Here is a 20,434-nt window from a genome sequence, read left to right as displayed (position 1 = left end):
CTGTGGGGTGTCCTGTGCAGGGAGAGGGGTTGGACTTGATGATCAGCTCAGGGCATTCTGTGATTCTAAGATATCCATCATCTGTCTCATGGCGGGTGCTCGTGGGGCTGGACCTCTTCACAGTATCACAGTATGTTTGGGATTGGAAGGGACCTGGAAAGATCATCTAGTCCAATCCCCCTGCTGGAGCAGGAACGCCTCTTCTGCCATTTGAGGGTCACTGGGTGACACGTTGTGTCCCTTGATGGGGCTGCATCCAGTGTGCTCCTCACCTGAGGTGCCACAGGGAGGATACAATGAGAGGATGGTGCTGAGTGGGTGTTAGCAGGATCCTGACCCACCTGGCGGTGCCTGGCCTGGCATCCCGAGCGGGAGCTTTGCAAACCCTTCCCAGAAGAGTAATGAGAAACCCTGCACTGCAGAGCTCAGCGGTCTCCTCACTGCCTGGAGGGTGTTTATTTTTGTCATGAAAAGGCAAGCATGTGTTTCTCTTCTATCCCGCTACTTCTACAGCTGCCTACTGGGGATTTGAAATTATTTTTATTATTTTCTATTTCATTTACATCTGGAGGCTCATGCTAGAGTCTGTACAAACACGTAGGCTTTCCTACTGAGTTTACAGTCTAGGCAGACAATGGATGAGAGAAATTAAGTGCTAATGGCCCTGTTTTATAGCTTGGGAGTTGAGACCTGCTGTTCCTCCGTGTTTGGTCGAGGGTTGTGGAGGGAATGGCTGGGAAGGGAACCAGATCCCAAGCTTCTCTTTGTGCTGAGGCATTGAGGCTGCTGTTTCTTCAGAGCCTGTGATGAAGAAGGGACCAGGACTCACTGAAAGGGGGAGGAATTGGTTCACAAAGCCACGCCAAGCGCTCGGCTAAGGAAAGCGAACCCCAAGGATGGAGGAAGAGCATGGGGTAGGAAAGCCTGGGAAAACACCAAAGTGCTTGGAAAGCTGGTGCCAGGTCAGGGGTTGTTGACGGAAGCCCTGGTGCAGTTTGGCTTTGTGCTGCTGCCTGAAACCTGTTAAACCTGGAACGAATGCTTTTAAATGTTACTTTGCAGGGAAAGCTGGTGGAGGCACCTTGTGCAGAAGTACCACAGCTGGGAGAGGAGACTTCAGAAGACGGGAGAGTGACAGGTAAGAGATGGGATGACCTGCTCAAGTCCCTCAGCATCACGGCATTTGCTGACAGCGTCAGGAATTGTGTCAGGATCACCTTTACTGAAATGAAAGCTGTGGGAGCAGGTTAGAGTCTCTGCAGCTGGTAGGAGAGCAGAGCAGAGACAAAACATTGTCACGCCACTCCCTGCTGCCAGCCCCCAATGTCCTGTTGTCTCAACAACTCACCCTGTGCCCACACCTGGGTGCTCGCCTGACGTCAGGGAGAAAATCCACATTTCCTCACGCTCAAAACGTGACCTTGGCTGGGGCACAAACAAGCTATCATTCTGTTTATCATTGTATCGTTAATTTTGGGGGGGATCTACTTAGTCATTTTTCAGAAAATAGCAGGAATTCCTTGCTGCTTGCCCCTATCGTAGTTTTTAATGGTCTTTGGAAAACGTCCAGTGAAACATTTTAAGGCTAAAAAGAGACGTCTCATTCCTTATCTGCTGCACACATTCTGGTTTGCGGGGGAGAAGCGAGTTGGCAGCATCTCGGATAACAAAATATTGAAGTGTTTTTGTCAGGGGGTGTGGGGAAACTGATAACAGATTTTATGTCACTGTCTGTTTATTTCTCTAAGGTTTGGGTGGGTGGACTGTGGGCTGCATCCCTTTCAGGTAAAAGCCGTCTGCATAGGCGGAGCAAGCTTTGTTGTTTTTGTTCGTATAACTTCTGCAGAAAGCCACAAAGAAAGGACTTCTTTTTTATGCAAACAGGAGAAAAAAGCATTACCGGAGCCAACCCACATGGAGCCAGGGAGGTTTCAGTTTGCAATAACCATGTTTGAAGGTGAAATGGAGGTAGAGACGTTTTGGAGCCCTGTGATGCACCCTCCTGATGGTTTGGCTGGTGGAGCCCTGACAGATGAGGAGGATGGGATCTCGCAGGCCTGGACTGGGGGGGAGCCCTGGAAACCTGGCAGGTGGAGGAGTTTTGAAGTATGTGTTGAAAGCAGTGGTTGTCCCAGTGTTATCTTTTGTTTTAGAAAAAAGAAGCACACAAAGTTAAATTACGCCTCATGCGTATTGGAGTAGCACAGAAGTGTAGACTTCACAGGAAGAGCATCTAAGAGGTTTGGCCACCCTCCCTTGGCTGAAATAAGTGTACTTGTCCACTAGGTGAGAAATATTATCTAAGTTTTCATGTGCGTTTTTGCTGACAAACGTAGAAATTGCTCTGTAACCACACCGGCAATTTGTTAATATGGTGGGATTTCAGGCAAATAGAAGCTCTCAGCAGTTATCACAGGTACCGTGCGCTGCACAAATTTCTATTCTAACTTCTGCCAGCTGTGGTTTTCCTATGGTGCAAAATTGACACCTCTGCTAAGTTTGTTCTCACCTACATAAGAGTGACAGTCTTTTGAGTCATCATCGAGCGAGGCCTTGGCTGAAATGATGTTTTTTTTTTTCTTGGTTCAGCTACAAGAGCTTGGAAGCCAGGGCTGTCCACCATTTCTTTCTCACGGAGAAGAATGTGTTTGTAAAGTTTGCTTTAAAAAAGCTGCTTGCTTCAGCTGCCTGAGAAATCGCAGCCCTGCGCTCGGGAAGGGGCAGCTCATGCGCTCAGCTTTGCAGCAGCTGCAGCGCAGGTTCCCGCAGGGCTGTTAGTGGTAGGAGGTCACTGGAAAAGGCCATTTATGTTTTTCAATGTTGTCTAGGAAATTTGGGTACAAAGCTAGTGGAAGGTGATATGTAGAAGATGTTGTTTTTATAGGAAGATATAGAAACATTATGAAGTTAGCGTTTAAAATGGATTATTGAAATCACATGGAAAAGGCAGTCTGAGTCAGAGGTAAAAATAAAGTGAATCAGAGCCATCTTAAAATGCCTTCCAGTATATTTAAGTTAAACTGAGTCAAAATGACTACTTTTTAGCATGATTCTCCACAGAGGACTCTGATGTGATGTAACTCATACTATTTGAACCCACGCCTCTGTTTCAGGGGTAAGTTTTCCTGAGTTTTTCCTGGAGTCCCATCTTGGTGGGCGCAGGGTGGAGCTTTTCTCTGTCTGCGGTGGAGCATTTCTCAGCCTTTCCCACATGGTGTCAGCAGCTCTCAACGAGACGGTTGGTCCTGTTTGCTTGAGGATGTACCCAGGCTGTAAGCAGAGATCAGGGGTCTGACTGGGAGTCTTCTCCCAAGAAAAACCTGGGCAAGAGGAAAGGGAAAGGCAGAGGAGATTGCATCCCTGCTCTCTTAAGAAATCACAGCTTTCTGTCTCTGCTCCCTGTGGTTGCTGGTGCTTTGTGGTGACCGCAGCCAAAAGGGGACGGTGACCGTGGGCTTGTTCTGGATGTGCCATGGGTCACTTCCAGAGGTTGTCACACAGGGCCTGGAGGGGCTGCCAGTGTGTTGTGAGAGTGCCTTCTGTTACCTGTCTTTGCATATAATCGGTATGTTTTGTCTTCAGATAGCTTCCCCTTGCAGGAAGGAGAAGGAAGTGTTTTCATCTTGGTTACTAGTCACCGAAGCTTCATCTCATAGTGTGTTTCAGGCCACGTGCCATGACTGACAAACTTGATGCATGTCTGCGCTGCTGCAGGACGATGCTCTTCCATATTCTTAGGTGCAGGGCGGGCTGATGTGGGTGCACGTCCAACGGCTGCAGCCCTCACGATGTCCCAAACAGGATGCCCAGCCGAGGAGGCAGGTTCTGGCAGCATTTCAGGTCTCACATGTGATGGCGTGGAGACCTTTTCTGTTGTTTGTTATCTGCAGCATGCTTCAAAACAGCCTCCACGTCTCCGGCTGCACGCCTCGCGGCTGTTTGTTGGGTTGTGCAGGCGGCGCTGGCACGTGAGGAGTTGCTCATTTGTAGATGGGTGTGGAGGCCCGCCAAGAAGCTGCTGGCAATAAAGACATTTTGGTGAATCTTGTAAGGATCTGGTCGCTCGCCAGGTTTGCCACAATCCCACCCAAAGCCTGGTGGAAGCCACGTTTGTTGGGGTACAGCTCGGTGATGTTCAGTGACCCTCACCCTCTGCATGTGCCCAGGTCATGAAGCGTGAGCAGAGGCATTGTAGCTACCTGTGACCCTCTGGCAAAGCAGATGAGAACTGACTGTAAACTTGTTAACCTCTTCAAAGGAGTCTTGTGCAACTCCCTAGTGAAGAGCAGGGCTGAGCTGCAGGGTGGCAATTGCTGCTGGCTGTGTTAGTCATCCAGAAAGAGACTTGTTTTTAATCCCCCTCTGCCTCCCCGCCCTGGCACGGGGGTAGAGATTCTTACTGCTTGCTGTGGCCAAAAGTTAGAAGAAGAAATGTTATCTTCAAGGGAATCAAGTCAACCCTCCCCTAATAACATGAACTTCTATTTGTGTGGCTCCGGTGGTGAGATTTTTGCTCCGGTGGTGTTGAATTTTGCTGCAGTAGCCCCTGCAGTCTGAAACCAGTTCTGCTGGGAGACATATGCAAACATGGACACGTGTGTGTGTGTGTGTGTGTGTGTGTTCACACCTCCTTCCACATTAACGTTCACGTATAGGTGGGTGATTCCCTGATAATAGGATGCAAAGCAGTGGCTATGCTGTAGAAAACTACAAGGTCGCGCTGACTACCTGTACTAATTACACCAATAAATGGGAAAGAACAGAGGCCTTTGTACCCCCCAGGTCACCGTTTGTGGTGAGGTATTGTGCTCCTGCTGCAGAGGGGGATATTTACTTTAGTTTTCTTGTAATTAAAATCAATAAACCAGAATGCCTAAATTTCTTGGCCACAAAAAGGAGATCCAACTCAGCACCTTCATTTTCAGATGGCTGGAAAATAGGCTGCCTTTGTTGGGTGTGTGAAATGTAAAAGCTCTAGTGTTTCTTGGAAGTGAAAGCTTGGAGTTTTGGAGAGGCACTTTGACTTGTGAGTCACTTCTGCTTGCAAACATTGTATTTTTTACTACCTGGTCAGTTAAGAGCATTTTAACAGCACCTTTTTCTTTCTCTGGAACATTCAGCCACTTGGAGTTTGGCTGTTGTCTGAGTATAAACCAGGACATCGTCCCAGAGGAGCTCAGCTTTTCAGTTTGATGCTGCCTGCAGGACAGATGGGGACTGAAAAGTATCTGCATTTGTCACTGTCCTGTCACTGCACGGGGTTTCTGCTGCACTTCTGGGGTTCTTCAAGCCTCAACAGACACCTACGTGAAATCCATCTGCTCGTGTTGAAAAGCCAATAAAACTCTCAGCACCTCGGGGAGCACATCATAAGTGGTTTCTCTTTCCTGTGTTTTTTCAGAAGTACACTCAGTTGCATGGATATTGCCGTTGGGGTTTTACCTCCTCTCCTCTCTCATTGCATGACGTGAAACATTGATACCAGCTCCCAAGGTAATGCAGAGACTTTTAATGAAAGGTCCTGTTGCTTTCAGTGGATTTACACGATATTCGTAGTTAACAAAGAACTAGAATCGGTGGGAGAAGTTCTGATTTTGATACAGGGCAGTGTGTGCAAACTCTGGGTCCTGGAAAACCTTTTGGACTGTTTATTGCACTGGAAATTATTTGGGCTTTTCCTCTCCTGCAGGGTTATTCTGGACATTAGAATAGACCTTCAGTCAGAGAAATTTCCCAGTAAAGCACATAGTCATGCAAGAATTTGGGTTTTGTGCAACAACGCTCATCACCAAAGAAAGGAAAGTAAATATCTGCTTGCAATCTTATTTTAGACAATTGAATTAAAAAAAACGAAGCAACAGGAAGGGAAGTCAGAGTTTCGGTTCCTGCAAGCTGAAGATTTGCATGGGTTCAGCAATGACAAATACGTGAGATCATGCCTGGATCGACTCTCGTCTGCCATGCATGTGGCAAGGTGAACCAAAATCTCCGTACTTGTTAAGACCTGACTAAGATTTTTGTGTGCAGCTGTGACCGTGACAGGTGTTTGTTTCATATCAAGAAGATTTGACTCCCTGCTTGGGTAATAGTCTGAACTCTGAAGAACTGGGGTCTCGCTGAGATGAAGGTGAACAATAGCTTTCAGTGCAGCTGGGAGGCAGGTTGGCCCGCTGCGCCTCTGCGTACCTGAAAATCAGTGATTTCTGCAAAATCTAAACACGTGAGGTCTACCTTTTTGTTTCAACACGAGGACAGGAAGGCTCCCATACACGGTTCCAGTAACAGAACTGGGTACTCCTATTACTACCTTTGCAAAGTGACTTTTAATCTCAGTTTTAGTGCTGGGGGAAGAAGAGCAGGATTGACTGGGGTCACCGAGGAGCAGAGCTAGGGTTACAACCCTTATTTTCTGATTCTTGTCCCAAGTTTTGACTGTTGGGTCAGATGGAGCTGTTCCCCTTGTGGTACCACTACTGGAAACGTTCAAACATCACAGCTGCCTTGGCCATGCATCCTTTGGGTGGAATCGCTCAGTGCCAGTCCGGAGGTTCATACCATCAGAAAGGGTCATTCAAGGAGGAAAAGGCTTGGTAGAGAGCAAATATTGCTACGTAATCTTTTCTCTGGTCAACTGCCTTATTTTTTTCATCTTTTTCCATCTTTCTTATTCTTACCTGTTTGTGCGGTGCATTTGGCCATTAATAGGGATCACCGCAAGGCATAAACTGCCCACTCTGGGAAGTGTGTCTAAGAAGAACTCAGCAAAACCCTGTTAAGATCCTGTCCCTTTGTGTATCTTCTGTTTTTATGGTCAGCCACATCCGAAATTAGAGGGTTAGTCATTATATTACATGTCCGTTCTCTTTTCCAGCCCCCGAGGCATCCTCTCACCACACCGGAGGCTGTAAGGAGGGTAAGGTCAAGCAGTGGATTGTGATGCTGGCACTAAATGCAGCGTGATGCTTTTTATCTGTTGTTTTTCCTTATATTCCATCTGCACGTTCTTGTCCTGTCCTTTGTGCCAACAGTATGCTCTGAGCTGCTCCTGCCTTTGAATCCATTCAAAAGTTTCTGCTTCTCAGTCTGGTCAGGCCCTTTGGTCTCCTCACTTTGAGGTCGTGAAGCTGCTTGTGATGCTACAAACCAGGGGCAGCTGAGACCCTGAGACTTAAGTTTCTCCAGATGCATCTTACAGTGGCTCAGGTAGGAGAGGAGAAATCCCCTGGTGAGGGGAGGAAACGCAGCACTCGCCCCTTTTTGGGGTAGGTGACCCCAGGCAAGGCAGCTCTGCTGATGGAGGAAGATCGTTGACCATGCAAGAAGTTCTCCCCCAAGATCTGACACCTCCACCCCCAGAAAAGGAGTTTAGGTTCTTTTACATGGAAAAGAAGGTGTGGGGAGAGGAAACCGTAGCCCACTCTCAGCTATTCTGATTGCTGCAGCCTGGCACCACCCTTCCTCATCACCCACATGCATTATTTTTAGGGTTTGTTTGCCTCAACTCCAGCTCATTCTTTCTTGGGGTGACAAGGACTTCCCTCCCACAGCTACCCAGGTGGCACATCAGAAACCACAGCTGTGCCTGGAGAAGCTTCCCCTTCACCATCACATTAATCAGCTTGTGCAGCAGCGAGTGATGGGAAGCAGCGCCTGGGACAGCACAAGAAGGGAGAGGACAAACCAGCATCTGCTCTGAGATGGACGGGAGCAACCGTGTTTAGTGAGGCCTCATTCCAGCTTACCTTCCCCTAGTTCCTCCTGCTTAGCCCAGATCCATTTGGCACTGAGGGGTCTTAAACTGTAATTTAAAAATACAAGAGAAATTATTAACATTGGTATTTGGAGCAATGAGGGGTGCATGGCTCCTGCATGATGAAGAGATTTCCCACAATGACGTGGAGAAGGGGTTGCAGGAACCACCTGGAGTCCACTTGGCTGTGACCAGGTGGCACGTATCTCCTGCTTTTTATGTAGTTTATTACAGACCCGTGGTCCCTTTCTGTAACAAGGGCCAGGCTTTATTAATTGACTTTTAATTGACTGAGATTGCTCCCAGTGAACTGTAAAAGGAAACTTATTTGTCGTGCTGGTGAGAGGTACTAAAATGGGTTAAATCCATGCTAGGAATGCACCTTTTTGCTGAAATAGAAGCTGTGTGATATGGCTGGGATATTTATGGCCTCAGGTGTGACCTTGGATGGTTGCTTGGTAGGCTGAGTTTTCCTGGAGTTTGTTTTCCTACCATTTGGGACCTTTGCTGTTTAAAAGCTGGGTTCACAGTCACCCCTGAGAAGCGTGGGGAATTGTTAAAAGCCAGGCAGCTGTCTGCAAACCCCAAGTTCTGTTTGGTATGTTGCGTACTCTGGTTCAGAGCTCCTGTTTCACCAGGCTCTTGTGCAAACAGGCTCCTCGGACTCGGGGCAGTTGAGACTTCTGACCTAGTTGCGGTAAGCGAGACCTGATGTTTATTTAAGGAGCCTTAGGTTTAGACTGTTGTTATCTCAAGTTGTGTTGTGGTCTCCTTATTGCTGCTTGAACCTCTGTGCTGGATGCTGAAACTGCCCTAATACTTTCTCTTGAGGGAGAAACCATGAGTCTTTGATTGTTTAGTAACAGCAGCAATGGTCCTCGTTTGACACCTGACCGTTAAGCTTCTGTCTTCTGGTTTTCTTTGAGGTTCCTTTTTCTTTTATTCCATGGTTGCAGCTGGGTTAATAGTTAAAATAAATGCTACTACTTAATCTGTTGATCCCCTCTTTACTGTATAATTCATCAACCAGTCAAGCAAACCAGCTTTTCTTCCATGTAGTTTATTTGACACGGTATTTTTCCTGCAGGGCAGTACTGATGTGAAGCTACGTTGATCAATAAACAGCTCTTGACAGGACAGGAAGGATGCGATATGAACTACCAGATACATACAAGATACAGACAATGCAGAAACAAAGGTATTCTTTAAATTGTTATAATTTATTTTCCACAAATAGCAAAATACAGTCAGTTTTCAGACTTCAGTGGGGAGCCTCATGTTAGGCCAATGTTAACATGATTCAGCTAAATAAGTGACGGATTTGTTCTGTCCATTAATTATAACAAACCCCATGCACTCTGCAATCACTGCTGTCGTGTTGAGCAGGCACCAGATGCAGCTGTCCCAGGTGATGCTTTTAGTATCTCGTTTGTGTAGAAGCAGCTGCATGATTTCCTATTTACAATACCTCTAGTCCACAAAGACCTGAAGACTTCTCGGTTTGTAGAAGGGAAATTGCTTTTATCAAACAGGAGTCAAGTCCAATTGATGTTTTGGTGAAGCAATTTTCCATGCTAGAATGAGTTAGGTGAATGTATTTTGCATAAAAAGGTTTAGTTAGAGCAGTGCATTTTCAGGGTACATTCATGTATGTATTTAACTTTTTCTGTGTGAAGCAGCTTTACGTATATGAATATACATAAAGAACATACTGTTACTGATGAAGAAAACTAACAAGGCTCTATGTGATGGGTATTCCTTGCTCTGGCAGTGTTCTTGGTAGCTGAGTATCTTGCCTAAGTAAAGGCAAACCGAGAACAAATGATTATTCAGTGTCAGTCGTAACCCCCAATTTTGCATGATGGAGAAGCAGCACTTCTGTACATGTTACATGGGTGTTATAAAAGACAGTGTGTTAAATGGTTGGATGGGATTGTACTCCTGCGTAGATGGGTAATGCAGAGCAGAATGTACTTTCTTCTCGAATCCCAGCTCTTGGCAAAATCCCGTACCCCAGAGCCAAATGGTTTATGAAGAATTTAATTATAATGGCAGCCAGTTACATAACTGGCAACATTGTTTCAAAACCAGCTAATTGAATTCTTTCCTTGGAAGGCTGATTTTAATTCTCCTGTCTCTAAAGCAATGCATTTTTTGACCTATGATCCAGAGGGTTCCCTGTATCACTCCTAATGGATCCACGTGTGGTATTGGAAATATGCATAAATGTCTTTTTAGTAGGTGTGTTTTGCCCTGCGTGGCTCTGTACGGCCGCTGGAACGTGCCGTACGGTTGCCACAGAACTGCTCAGTTAGCCCACTCCTGCCCAGCATCAAGAGCAGTTTGTGGCCGACACCTTTCGCCCCGACGCAGAGCTGCGCTGGGAGGATTGGAGCGTGCACATCGCCAGTGACAGATGCACAAACAATTGCAGCAGCTCCTCCCCAGCTGACATTCAGATGTCCCACGACAGCAGTTCCCAGGGTGTTCATCTGTCCGGAGGAATCTTCGCTCTTCTAGTAAATGCACCAACTGGCATTACATTCAGGGCTTCTTTTCAAGGTCTTCTTTTACATGACAATAATCTGATGTTCAGCTGCCATGTTCCTTTCAAGTACATGACCCTGGCAGTAATCTTCAACATGCGACTGTCCTTTGCGTTTAAATCAAACCGCGGTGAATGGCGTCTTTATTAGCACTGACAGTATGAATGCAAAACATGTTTTCAGTAGCTTATGAGTGAAATACATATCTGACTTGAAAGCCAGCTGCTAAAGTCTTTCTAGAAAGAGACGTTGATTGGAAGGGAGAAGAAAACCCACATTCTTGTTTATCTCTTGAGGTCAGCAAGCAATAGCACAGAAGGCCCCCACGCGTATGTGAAAATCAGCAGACTGTGTCCGCAGCAGCTGATAAAGCCAGGTACAAGGAAGCTTCAGATAGTGACAGACTGAAGTGGCTGGACTGTGGGCACAACTATATCCTGAATTTGAGAGTCTCGAAGACTGAGTCAGTGCAGCAGGGATCATTTTTGTGGGTGTGGAAGAGCAACAGGTGGTCTTGTTAAAAGCAACATTCAAAGCAAGGATGATGCTCTTGGAAGTTCAGCTCTCAAATAAGCAGTTCTGTTGCACAAATGTCTGTTTATTTGTCGCTTTTAGGGAAATGAGTATTTCTCATTTTGACTAGGAAAGTCTAAAAGGTGAAACGGCACGATGAATTCTGGACTCACCCATCACTCTCTCCCTTGCTTTGCTGTTAGTCCCAGTGTTATCGAAGTCTGTCCATCCACGGGAGTATTGGCTGGCAGTGCTCGTTGTCTGAAACACGGGGAGGCTCCTGGGTTTCCCTCTTGCAGCTGCCTTTCCTACAGGAGTGGCGAGTCTTGCTCTGCCAGCAATTCAGAATAGAGGAAGGGTACAAAACCACTCCAGCCTTCAGCTTGGTCAGAGCCCGCCTGGAGCTGGGCTCACGGCGAGAAGGTGGTGGTTGTCTCCGTCTCCATGGCCAAGGAAATCCTCTTGCTGTCGCGGCAGGTGGAGAGCTGCCAGAGGCGCTCCTGGCTCAGGCAGCCCAGCTCCTTCAGAAGCTTGAAGAGGTCGTTGCGGAATTTGACGCCGATGAAGGCGTAGAGGAAGGGATTGAGGCAGCATCGGAAGCAGGCCAGAGTGTAGGTCACGTCATCCGCCACGTCGAGCTGCTTGCTCTCCTCACAGGAGCTGGTGTGGTTGAAGGCTGAGATGGTCTTGGCCAGCATGACGCTGTTATAGGGCAGCTGGAAGACCACGAAGACAATTACCACGGCAATGATGACCTTGATGGCTTTATTCTTCTCAAAGTTGCGGGCCTGGAGTAATGTTTTGATGATGATGAGGTAGCAGACAGACATGACCAGCAGGGGAACTAGGAAGCCAAAAACCATTTGGGACACTTTGATGCCTGTGTTGAAGGTCTGCAAGTCATTAGCGATAATGGAACAACGGGGATAGGTGTCCAGGTTATTTACGCCGCTGTGAACCAGCTCAGGGATTGAAAGGATGAAGGCCAGGAGCCAAATGAGAACACACGTGACCTTGCTAATGAATATCATCCGGGGACGGAAGCGGTGGGCGGAGGCCGCCTGAACGATGGCGAAGTACCTGTCGATGCTGATGGAGAGGAGGAGCAGCATCCCGCTAAAGAAACTCATTTTGCAGATGCAGTAGACGGCTTTGCAGGCAAACTCCCCAAAAAGCCAGTGCATGGCTGCACTTGTGGCCCAAAACGGGAGGGTGAGCAGGAAGAGGATGTCCGCCAGAGCCAGGTTCAGCAAATAGATGTCCGTCATGGTCTTGAGCCTCTTGAAGTAGATGTAGGTGAGCATCACCAGCCCGTTGCCCAGCAGCCCCGTGAAGCAGATGAGGGAGTACATGGCCGGGAGGAAGGCGGCGCGGAAGTTACGGACTTCCTCCTTCTCACACAGGGTCTCGAACATGGTGTAGTCGATGGTGGTGTTGTCATAGTCATCGGTAACGTTGTTCCCGGCGCAGAACTAGAAGAAGGAAGAAAAGAAGAGTGCGTTGGGACAGGTCCTGTGCCCCTCCGTGGTGGGAGGGGAGCCTGGTGCTGCTCTAGAGCAGGCAGGGGTTATCAGCCACAGACCGCAGAGAAGTCCCAGGGAGTTCCCAAGCGCTGGCTCGTGCCAGCGTCATGAGCAGGGTTGGCAAGGTCTCGTGGCTGAAAAACTTTCCCATAAGTGTGTAGAGTTTGGGGTTTTTCTGGAGCTCAAAGTGGGAATTCCACAAGAAATGTTTAGTGCTCAGCCAAAGCGACACCTGCGAGCTCTCAGATGTGCGGCTGCTTTCCAGGAGGTTTTGGGACCCACAGACAGCCGTACGTGCGTAGTCAGCCGTCAGATAAAATGGGAAAGATAATACATCCTTCAGTGTTTGCTTTTTCTGAGCAGGGACAGCATTTCCTCTTGACTGACTCTACTCATTAGACATTTTTCTAACTTCAGCATTCCCTCCCTTCTCCCACCTGAGATATTCCTGTTGCTCCTGTCCCCTTCTCACAGAGAGCACCGGTGTCCTGGCCCTGCTGCCACCCTGTCCCCACAAGCAAAGGCTTTCATGTGAAGACAAAGCCTCCCTGGGCTGTTTTTGCTGCTTAATTAATAGAGGTGCCAATGAGATCAGGAGGAAAAGCAGCGATTGAAGCAGGAAACTGTTACCGTGCTGGCGCGGACACGTTGCCAATGTCTCATTCAGGCCTGGGCCCCTGATTTAAGCTCTGATTATTGTTTCATCATCTTACACTGCTGTAACCTACAGGGCAGAGCGAGCTTGTGGTATCCGTGCCCTGCTTTTTGTGTGACTTATTAGTCTCCAGTGCCTTCTCCCCATCGCGCAGAGATGAAAGGTTTCCCCTGGATACCTCTGCCTGTTATCACTCAGTATCTTCGCGCGCTCTCCATCTCGGGCAGCCTTGGCGTTCACCACATCCTGCCTGCTATCTGGAGGCAGGCTGCCAGAAGTGAAAGGGAGAAGAAACAGGCTGCAAAACTCTCCCTGCTCTGCTGAGGCTCTTGGGGAGCTGGGGGCTGTGGAGGCCGCTGCTGTGGTTGTGGGAGTGGGGCCCGTGGTTCAGGAGTGGGTCACAACACAGCTTGGTGATTGGGGTTCTCCTTCCTGCTTCAGATTTGCTCTGAGCAGGAGTAGGTGGAGGAAGATGCTGAACTCTTCCTCCTTGAGCATGTCAGCACTTCAAGACTGACCTCTGTTAAAGCCCGGCGCTTTGACCAGGTGTTTCCAGAGCCATGACCCAGCTCTTCACAAGCACGCAGTGCAGGGTGCTCTCACCTTTCCTGAAAATGCTCATTTTGGTGCTAGAAAGGGGCTTGATTCTAACATCCTGCGCCATCTTAAAATTACTATGTATGTCATTGTTTCTGTTCTCTCCTTGCTTTTGTTCTGTTTGTTTGTTTTCCCTGTGGCTTCTAGCACTGCTCTGCCGTCTCACCGCCCACCTCCCTGCAGGCTGGATCCTCGCTGAGAGCCCTGTCCCACGCGTCTCCGCAGGCCTGTGGGCGGCTGATTTTTGCCTGTCAAAGTTGTTGAGCTCTCTCTTTACCCACAACACAAAGGCAGCTGCATTTCAACAATGTTCTTTTTAACATCTTACCTGAAAAATTAGAGGAAGGCTGAAAACAAGGGTGACCTTTAACTGTTTACCTGTAGAAGAAGGAGACAGCGTTAGCAGTTGGGTGAGGGTTTCCACATGACGCTCACTTTGAAAAAGCAGTGGTAGTGTACTTGACCATGGCATTCTCAACCCTGCAGAGCTCCCCACGGCTGGGTAAACTGCAAACCCAATGAAGACGCCAACAGGATAACCCAAGGTCACACAACAAGTTACTGGCAGAGCACAGATTGAGTCTCAGGGGTCTGGCCCCTCCAGTTGGATCTGTAAAGGCTGATCGCTAACTCATGCACAGTATAACCATGTTTATTTTATACATTACTTTTCTTTCCTATAGTAGGCAGGGTGTAGTGTGCTCAACCCTGGTAGAAACGTACAGCTGTGCGGGCAATAAATTTGGCCCAGCTGTTCCCTGACAGTGCTGTGACTGGGCTGCAGAACAGGAAAGCTCTGCTGCCTGCAGGACGTGTGTGACCGAAACTGCCTGAAATTTATTGGTTGTCTCTAAATGTCAGAACAGGTTTCTGCTGCCTTTGGATGTGGAGATACAGGATGCTGACAGCTGGGAGGAAAAATGAGATTCAGAGCCAGATGTGACAGTGGTGAGAGCAATCTCAGACAAACAGTTCTTCCTGCTGTGGTTAGCAGAGGCACAGAGGCCAGTGAAAGCTTTCTCTCTGCTCTATTTAAAGCACATCACCAGCATCTACCTCAGGCAGTTGCAACTAAAAGTCGCTCAAGCTGGAAGGTGATCTGGCAGTGGTGAGAAAGCCCTCACCGCCGCTCTGGCACGACCAGATGTGCACATCCTCGAGGGAGATGAGACATCAGCTGTTGTGAGCATCACACTGCTCATCCCAGGATGTCTCTTTGGGCACTGCCTTGTTCCCTGTGGCACAGTCTTTCACTTTCCTGCTGATTTTTCTGGTCCGGGATCACTGAGTGAGGCTGGGGCAGAGGCATCTCCTGCCTTTGGCTTTCAGCTGCCTGTTTCTTCTAGAAAGCATGGCTTTCTCCCTGTGGATAAACCTGTTTGTTCATAAATGTCTGATTCCTTTGCCTCTCTTGTGCTTAGCGCTCTGTTGTACACAGCGCTGTTCTGTTCCTTTGCAGAGCTCCTTCGCACCTTCCCTGCTCTGCCAGTTCAAGCATCGCGCTGGGCCAGGATGATGAACTTCCACTACTTCAGGTAACTACAACTGTTGCACCGCTATCGCCGCTTGATCACGTGCAATAGCATCACTAATAACAGAAACAGTTACTTGGGTATCTTGATTGCTTGTTTGTAGGTGAATGCTGATGTGTGGGTGAGAGATCCTCAGCCACATGTGAAAAAACTCAACGTCTCAGCCCCATAGCCCGTCTGCGAGCTTCTCATTGTCTCTCGAAGTTCGTTCCTCGCCTTCCTCCCTTATTTTCATCTTTAATACTCATGCAGCTGGGTCCTTATTTATATTCATTTACCCCTCACCTTCTCTGAATGTCCCTGGGGGAATCTGAGAAGTGTAATAGTGCAGTTAGTGCAGTTCATAGCCAGGAGCAGAGGACACCAAGGTTGGGTTTGAGGAGTGAGTGGGGAGGCTCGGCTGAACGCTTCTGGCTGTGTTCTGCGTGTCCCATGGCTTTCACTCTGACCAGTCCCAGGCTGCAGGAAGAGGTTTGGTGAGCATCTGCTGTAGCTGTCTCTCCCTTCAAGCTTTTGCATATTACACACAGGAAATACACCAAAAGCCCAAACTGCTTAAACCTGCCGGGTGAATTTAAGCAAATCTAGCCTGTAATTGCCCTCCCTGCCTGGGACACAGGCATGAGGTCCCTGACCTCTGTGAAAACCCAGCCAGTGGTGTCTTACTCTTCTCTTCCACCTTCTCAATAGCCTGATTTCCTAGGAACTCCTGGAGTTGGTGCTTTTGTCTGCCTGTGCCTGTTGGTGGGTAACAATTACCTCTCCTGACCCCTGTTGGGCAAGGGGCTGATGCCCCAAAGGCAATTAATTCCTAGAATCTATAAAGAGAAGGCAGAGGAGAAGAGTCGCTCTCAGTCCACAGAGGGAAGGCACCAACCTAAAGCTGATTCCATCAGCGCCTTGCTCTCGACATCACTTGTTGGCAGTTTCAGCGTCACGCCAAGGACGTGGTGCCGCCTGGTGCCAGGCTGCTGCACCGGCACCGCCAGCCCTGCCGCGGTGCCATCGCCCCTTCAAACCCCAGGACCAGCCCAGCGCCTCTTTAACCTGAGTGTCACGAGTGCACAGCCCTGGTGAGCTGCTGTTCTGGTTCTTAATTAATGTACTCTGACGTGTCTAACGAAGTAGAACTGATAAAGTGACTCAACTAACGATCCTGAAACAGTTCAGCTAAGTATCATTCCTTTGAACATCTTCACACTTTTTTTTCCCCTCTCAGTTCTGTTTCAGGTGTCTTAAATGTCAAATGATTTGCAATAGAGAAAAAGCTTGCACTGTTTCTTCCCTTCTTTCTCTCCCCACACCCCAGCTTACGCAGTTGCAGAGGCATAAGCAGAGCCGCAGTGTCCTCGTGGGCCTCCCGCACCAGTTTGAGCGAGTCCTCAAACCACACTGGTTTGGGGCAGAGTGGATGAAACTCGCTTCTCCCTGCAGTGCTCGTAGGGGTCCCAGGGAGCAGAAGAAATGAGTTGCAGAGAGGAAATGAGACACGTTCTGGAGTTTAATGGCCAGTTTTAGGTACCTTTCTTTACTTTTTATCGTCTTTTTTTCTTCTTTTCCTCTGGCAGTTCTCTGCTGTGGGTATTTTCCTAAAGTTTTGTTCCTCAAAACATGAAGAAAAAACTCCCCCGTCTCAAAAGTCCCCACAAACAGTTGAACTAGAAACCTCATTTATAAAAAGACAACAGAAACCCATTACAGCAAATGAGTCAAGGCACCTGATAAAGCCCCCGCACCCCTCAGCTGGCGCTGCACTTCTCAACAGCACAAACCAGTTTGCGGGCCCTGGGGAAAGAGAATCGCCCTGTGTGAAGAGGGAAGGGGCTGTCAATGGCACAAGGGGTGGGATTCATCCCACTGAGCTCCAGCCCTTGACGCCTGGTTTGGTGTTCAGGTTCCCTCCATAGCGCACGGAAAGGGGTGCTTTTAAGGCATGGCTAAGCTGTCATGGGGTGGGCGTTGGGGTGCAGTTCGTTCTGTGCTATGGCAGAAGGGTGAGTGCTTAAGTTTGGACAGATGATCCCATCCTGTTTATCTAAATCTCCCTCAGCATCAGCAGCCAATCTCGGGTAAGATAAAAGAAGCCGTAGTAGCCGTGAATCCCCCCGGTGTGCCCAGAATAGGAAGAAATAGCAAGACATTTTTGGTAGCTGAAAGTCTACCCAGAGGAGCTGAAACTCAACCGTGCGGGATGGTTAAAACTGGACAAACAAAGTCCTGCAGAGCAAAGTACAAGGTGAGTTCCTTCCCAAGCACGGCAGCTGCTCCTCAGCAATGCACAGACTGAAAAGCAAGGGCTGGGAATGCTGGCAAAGCCGAGCAAACCTGCTTTGGCCAAACCTTTGTGGTGAGAGAATGTTTTTCTGTTGGCCAGAACCGCCAAGCAAAAGTTTCAGTCTTGAGCACCTTAGCACATGTGTAGGCAGCGAGTAACGTGCTGTTTGTATCTTTAAACATGTACCCGTTTCTGGTGCCTCTTGCGATTGGTATAGGAGGCTTTTGGGGAAAGAACCGTATCTTTCTGAGAAAAATTAATCATACTTAAATGAACTAACGACTATTGGCAGTTAACAGCTCTGTGCCCGTTCTTCCACCTCTTTCCCCTTGACTGCTCACAACTGGTGGAGGAAAAGTACCATCACTTCAGGAGTGATCAGACCCTGGGAAACCAAGTCATACTTCGATTACCTGTGTTCACACATCTGCTACAGAAGAAAGTTAATTATTATCTGCCTCCTCCCCTTTTAGGAAACAGTGAATCAAAAGACAAGATAAGCAGAGATAAGCAAGTTAAAAGATTCATTCTGAATTGTACCGGTCACGTTTCCCACATCACTGCTTAAAAAAAAAATGTAGCAGTAATAATTTGCATCTTCCTGCGCTGCGAAGTGTTTCTTTTGGGATATTCCTCTGAAATACAAGGAAAATGTTGCAGAGAAATGGCAGTGATGCCTCCCATTTCATCCCGTTACAAAGCTCAAATCATTACACCTGAACTGGGATGAACTGCGACTGTCCCATCGCTCTCGCCATCCTCACTACAGCTCTGACCATGCCAGGGGGCACGGAGAGGTGGTGGTTGTGTTGTAAACCCAGTTTGGTTCATCTGGTTATAAACCAATTTACTCACTTGAGCTATTCCGTTTGCTTCCCTGCACTCCCTCAGTCACACTGGGGTCCGTGTTTGCAAATATTTGAGCAATAAAGAAGTTAAAACAAGTAAAAAAAGGAATAAATCCTACAGTCGTAGCAGAAAGAAGCACCTGCAGCTGATCTGCCGCATCTCCGACCCGCAGAGCCATCCCCATCCTACAGCCACCCGCCTCTTCACCATCCTGCAAAGCACGGGGCGTGCAAGAACAAGAACAAATGGCACAAGAAAGCTTCAACCTTTCAGACAAAACCAAACCAAACCACCTGTCTCACAAACCAAACCTCCTGGGCTAATGCAATGTCACGGACCACAGAGAAGAGGGTTCGCTCAGTGTTCTCTGTGCGCTTCATGTGGAGTGATGCACGGGAGCAGAGACCCCTCCAGTGCGCCGACTCGGGGCTGTTCCAGTTCTCAGCAAGCACAAAACCATCATTTTTGCAGCAAAGTTTTGCTGCGGTGAAGATATTAATTAATAGAAACAATTTGCAGAAGGCTGCACAGCCTTAGGCAACAAACTCTGATATGCTTGCTCGTAATTCCTTGATTTGTTTACTGGGTTAAAATGTTGCCGAAGAGATAGCTTGCTTTTTTTTAAATAAAAAAATAAGGACATAGAAGAAAAGGTACAAATTATGTGAGAAGAGCTCGTTTGCTTTGGGACAAAATAACCCTTTGAAATTGCCTCCAAACCTATTTTTTATGTGTGTTTGTTTCCAATTTTAGTTTTTTGAGCTTGTAAGAGAGATGTTTGCTTCTTTTTTTAAAGAGTAAATATGAGGAAGATGAAAGCATTTTTAACAGAGTATTTAAACGATATAAAATGTTTCATCCCTGTGTCACAGGGCATGACTTTGGGCATTATTATAAAGCTGAAGACCGAGCCCAAGGCAGGAGAACGGGTACTCACCACCATCCATGGTCGTGTTTCAAACCGGGATGAAGTCACAAGGTGACCAGGAGCATCGCACGTTCCCGCGCAGCCTCAGCACGCCAGGGACCCTCTTGGGGACACTGTCTTTTATACTTCCTGCACCTCTGCAAGAAGCTCATGACACAGCCTGATGTCACTGACATTTCGCGGACCCTCCTCCTCCTCCTCCTCCTCCTCCTCCTCTCGCAGCGCAGCAGAGGCGCCGTGTGCCACGCTGCTCTCAGGCACTCGGGCGCTTCCTCGGCGCACGCGGCTGAGGGCTGCGCACACACACACTTTTTAGTGATACTGGGTAGAGTGAAGCGGGTTCTGCTTTTGCACCGACACACGAGAAGTTGTGGTGAGGGAATGGGAGGAAAGTCTCCTTCTGTGTTCTCTCTCCTCTCCACAGCAGATCTGCTTCGTCTGCCAGAGCATCCAGCAGAGCGCAGTGCTGCGAGGATGGGGGATCCCTGTCCCCTGTCCCTGTCCCCTGCACCAGACCTCAACCACCACGTGAAGAGCCTGGGTGTGCAGGACTCCCAGTGCCCAGCGCGGCTTTGCCCGTCTCCCACATGCTCACAGCACCCTCTCTAAATTAGCAGCAGCTCAGGCGAGTAGGGGACTCCCCTCGCTTTCTGCTTTTGACTGTTTGTGCGTTACCGGCTATCAGCATCCATCATCTTCCTCAAAATGTGCAGGATGCTGGATCCACCATCCTCACCCAAAGCTGGGGGCTTGGAGACTCAGCATTTTCACCTTGCACACAAGGTGACCTGCACTTTCCTTACCACACTCTAACTACACACCCCTGGCTTTCCAGCACGCTCGGTTTGGCTTATCTCAGTAAGCAGGTCCAGCTCACATCTCTGTGACGCTGTTTGTTGCTCTGTTCTCCTTTGGTTCGTCGATGATCCAGGCAGGTACGCCGCCTCAGAGCTTTATCTTCTCACCACTTCCGCCAAGAAGCAGCAGAGATGAAAGGCTCCTCTCAGGTACAGGCAGAACACACAGAAATGGTGGGTGTGAAGCCTTCGAACAGCCGCGGTGCTGCCTGTGGCGTGGTGGGTGCGCAGGGATCCGCACCATCACCAGATTTCCTCGGTGCTCGCGCTGCGGCCGGAGCGGAGGATCCACCCCGGGCCCACGGTGGCTGAAGCCAAAGACAACAAGAGAAAGGCAGGTGGTTTGCAGTTTATTTTCTGCACGTACCCCCAAGCTTTAACTTCAGAGTTCTGGCCTGTGCCACGTTGT

General features: G+C 48.5%; 1 protein-coding gene across 2 annotated transcripts; it reads right to left on the bottom strand.

Annotated features, from left to right (window-relative positions):
- Nucleotides 1-8,951: 8,951 nt before the first annotated feature.
- On the bottom strand, nt 8,952-19,275 carry CCR7 (C-C motif chemokine receptor 7). 2 transcript variants are annotated; one of them, XM_065856220.2, is made up of 3 exons: nt 19,178-19,275; nt 13,913-13,962; nt 8,952-12,281 (listed from the first exon to the last, which is right to left on the bottom strand). In XM_065856220.2, exons 1-3 carry the CDS (start codon nt 19,185-19,187, stop codon nt 11,220-11,222), a joined length of 1,122 nt encoding a protein of 373 aa, XP_065712292.1. In that variant the 5' UTR covers nt 19,188-19,275; the 3' UTR covers nt 8,952-11,219. The 2 variants fall into 2 exon arrangements, with proteins under 2 accessions (XP_065712292.1, XP_071654250.1); XM_071798149.1 differs by lacking the exon at nt 19,178-19,275 and having other exon boundaries at nt 13,913-14,478.
- Nucleotides 19,276-20,434: the final 1,159 nt, after the last annotated feature.

Source organism: Patagioenas fasciata, chromosome 22 (assembly GCF_037038585.1).
Source record: "Patagioenas fasciata isolate bPatFas1 chromosome 22, bPatFas1.hap1, whole genome shotgun sequence".
In the NCBI taxonomy this organism is placed as follows: domain Eukaryota; kingdom Metazoa; phylum Chordata; class Aves; order Columbiformes; family Columbidae; genus Patagioenas; species Patagioenas fasciata.
This window is presented reverse-complemented; position numbering and strand designations above follow the sequence as displayed.

What these genes read in the sequence shown, in the direction of transcription:
- CCR7 (XM_071798149.1), bottom strand. Translation starts at nt 14,056, where the DNA reads ATGCCATGGTCAAGTACACTACCACTGCTTTTTCAAAGTGAGCGTCAT. An exon ending in GCCTTCCTCTAATTTTTCAG is followed by an intron (nt 12,282 to 13,912) that starts GTAAGATGTTAA and finishes TCCTTCTTCTAG; the next exon opens with TTCTGCGCCGGGAACAACGT.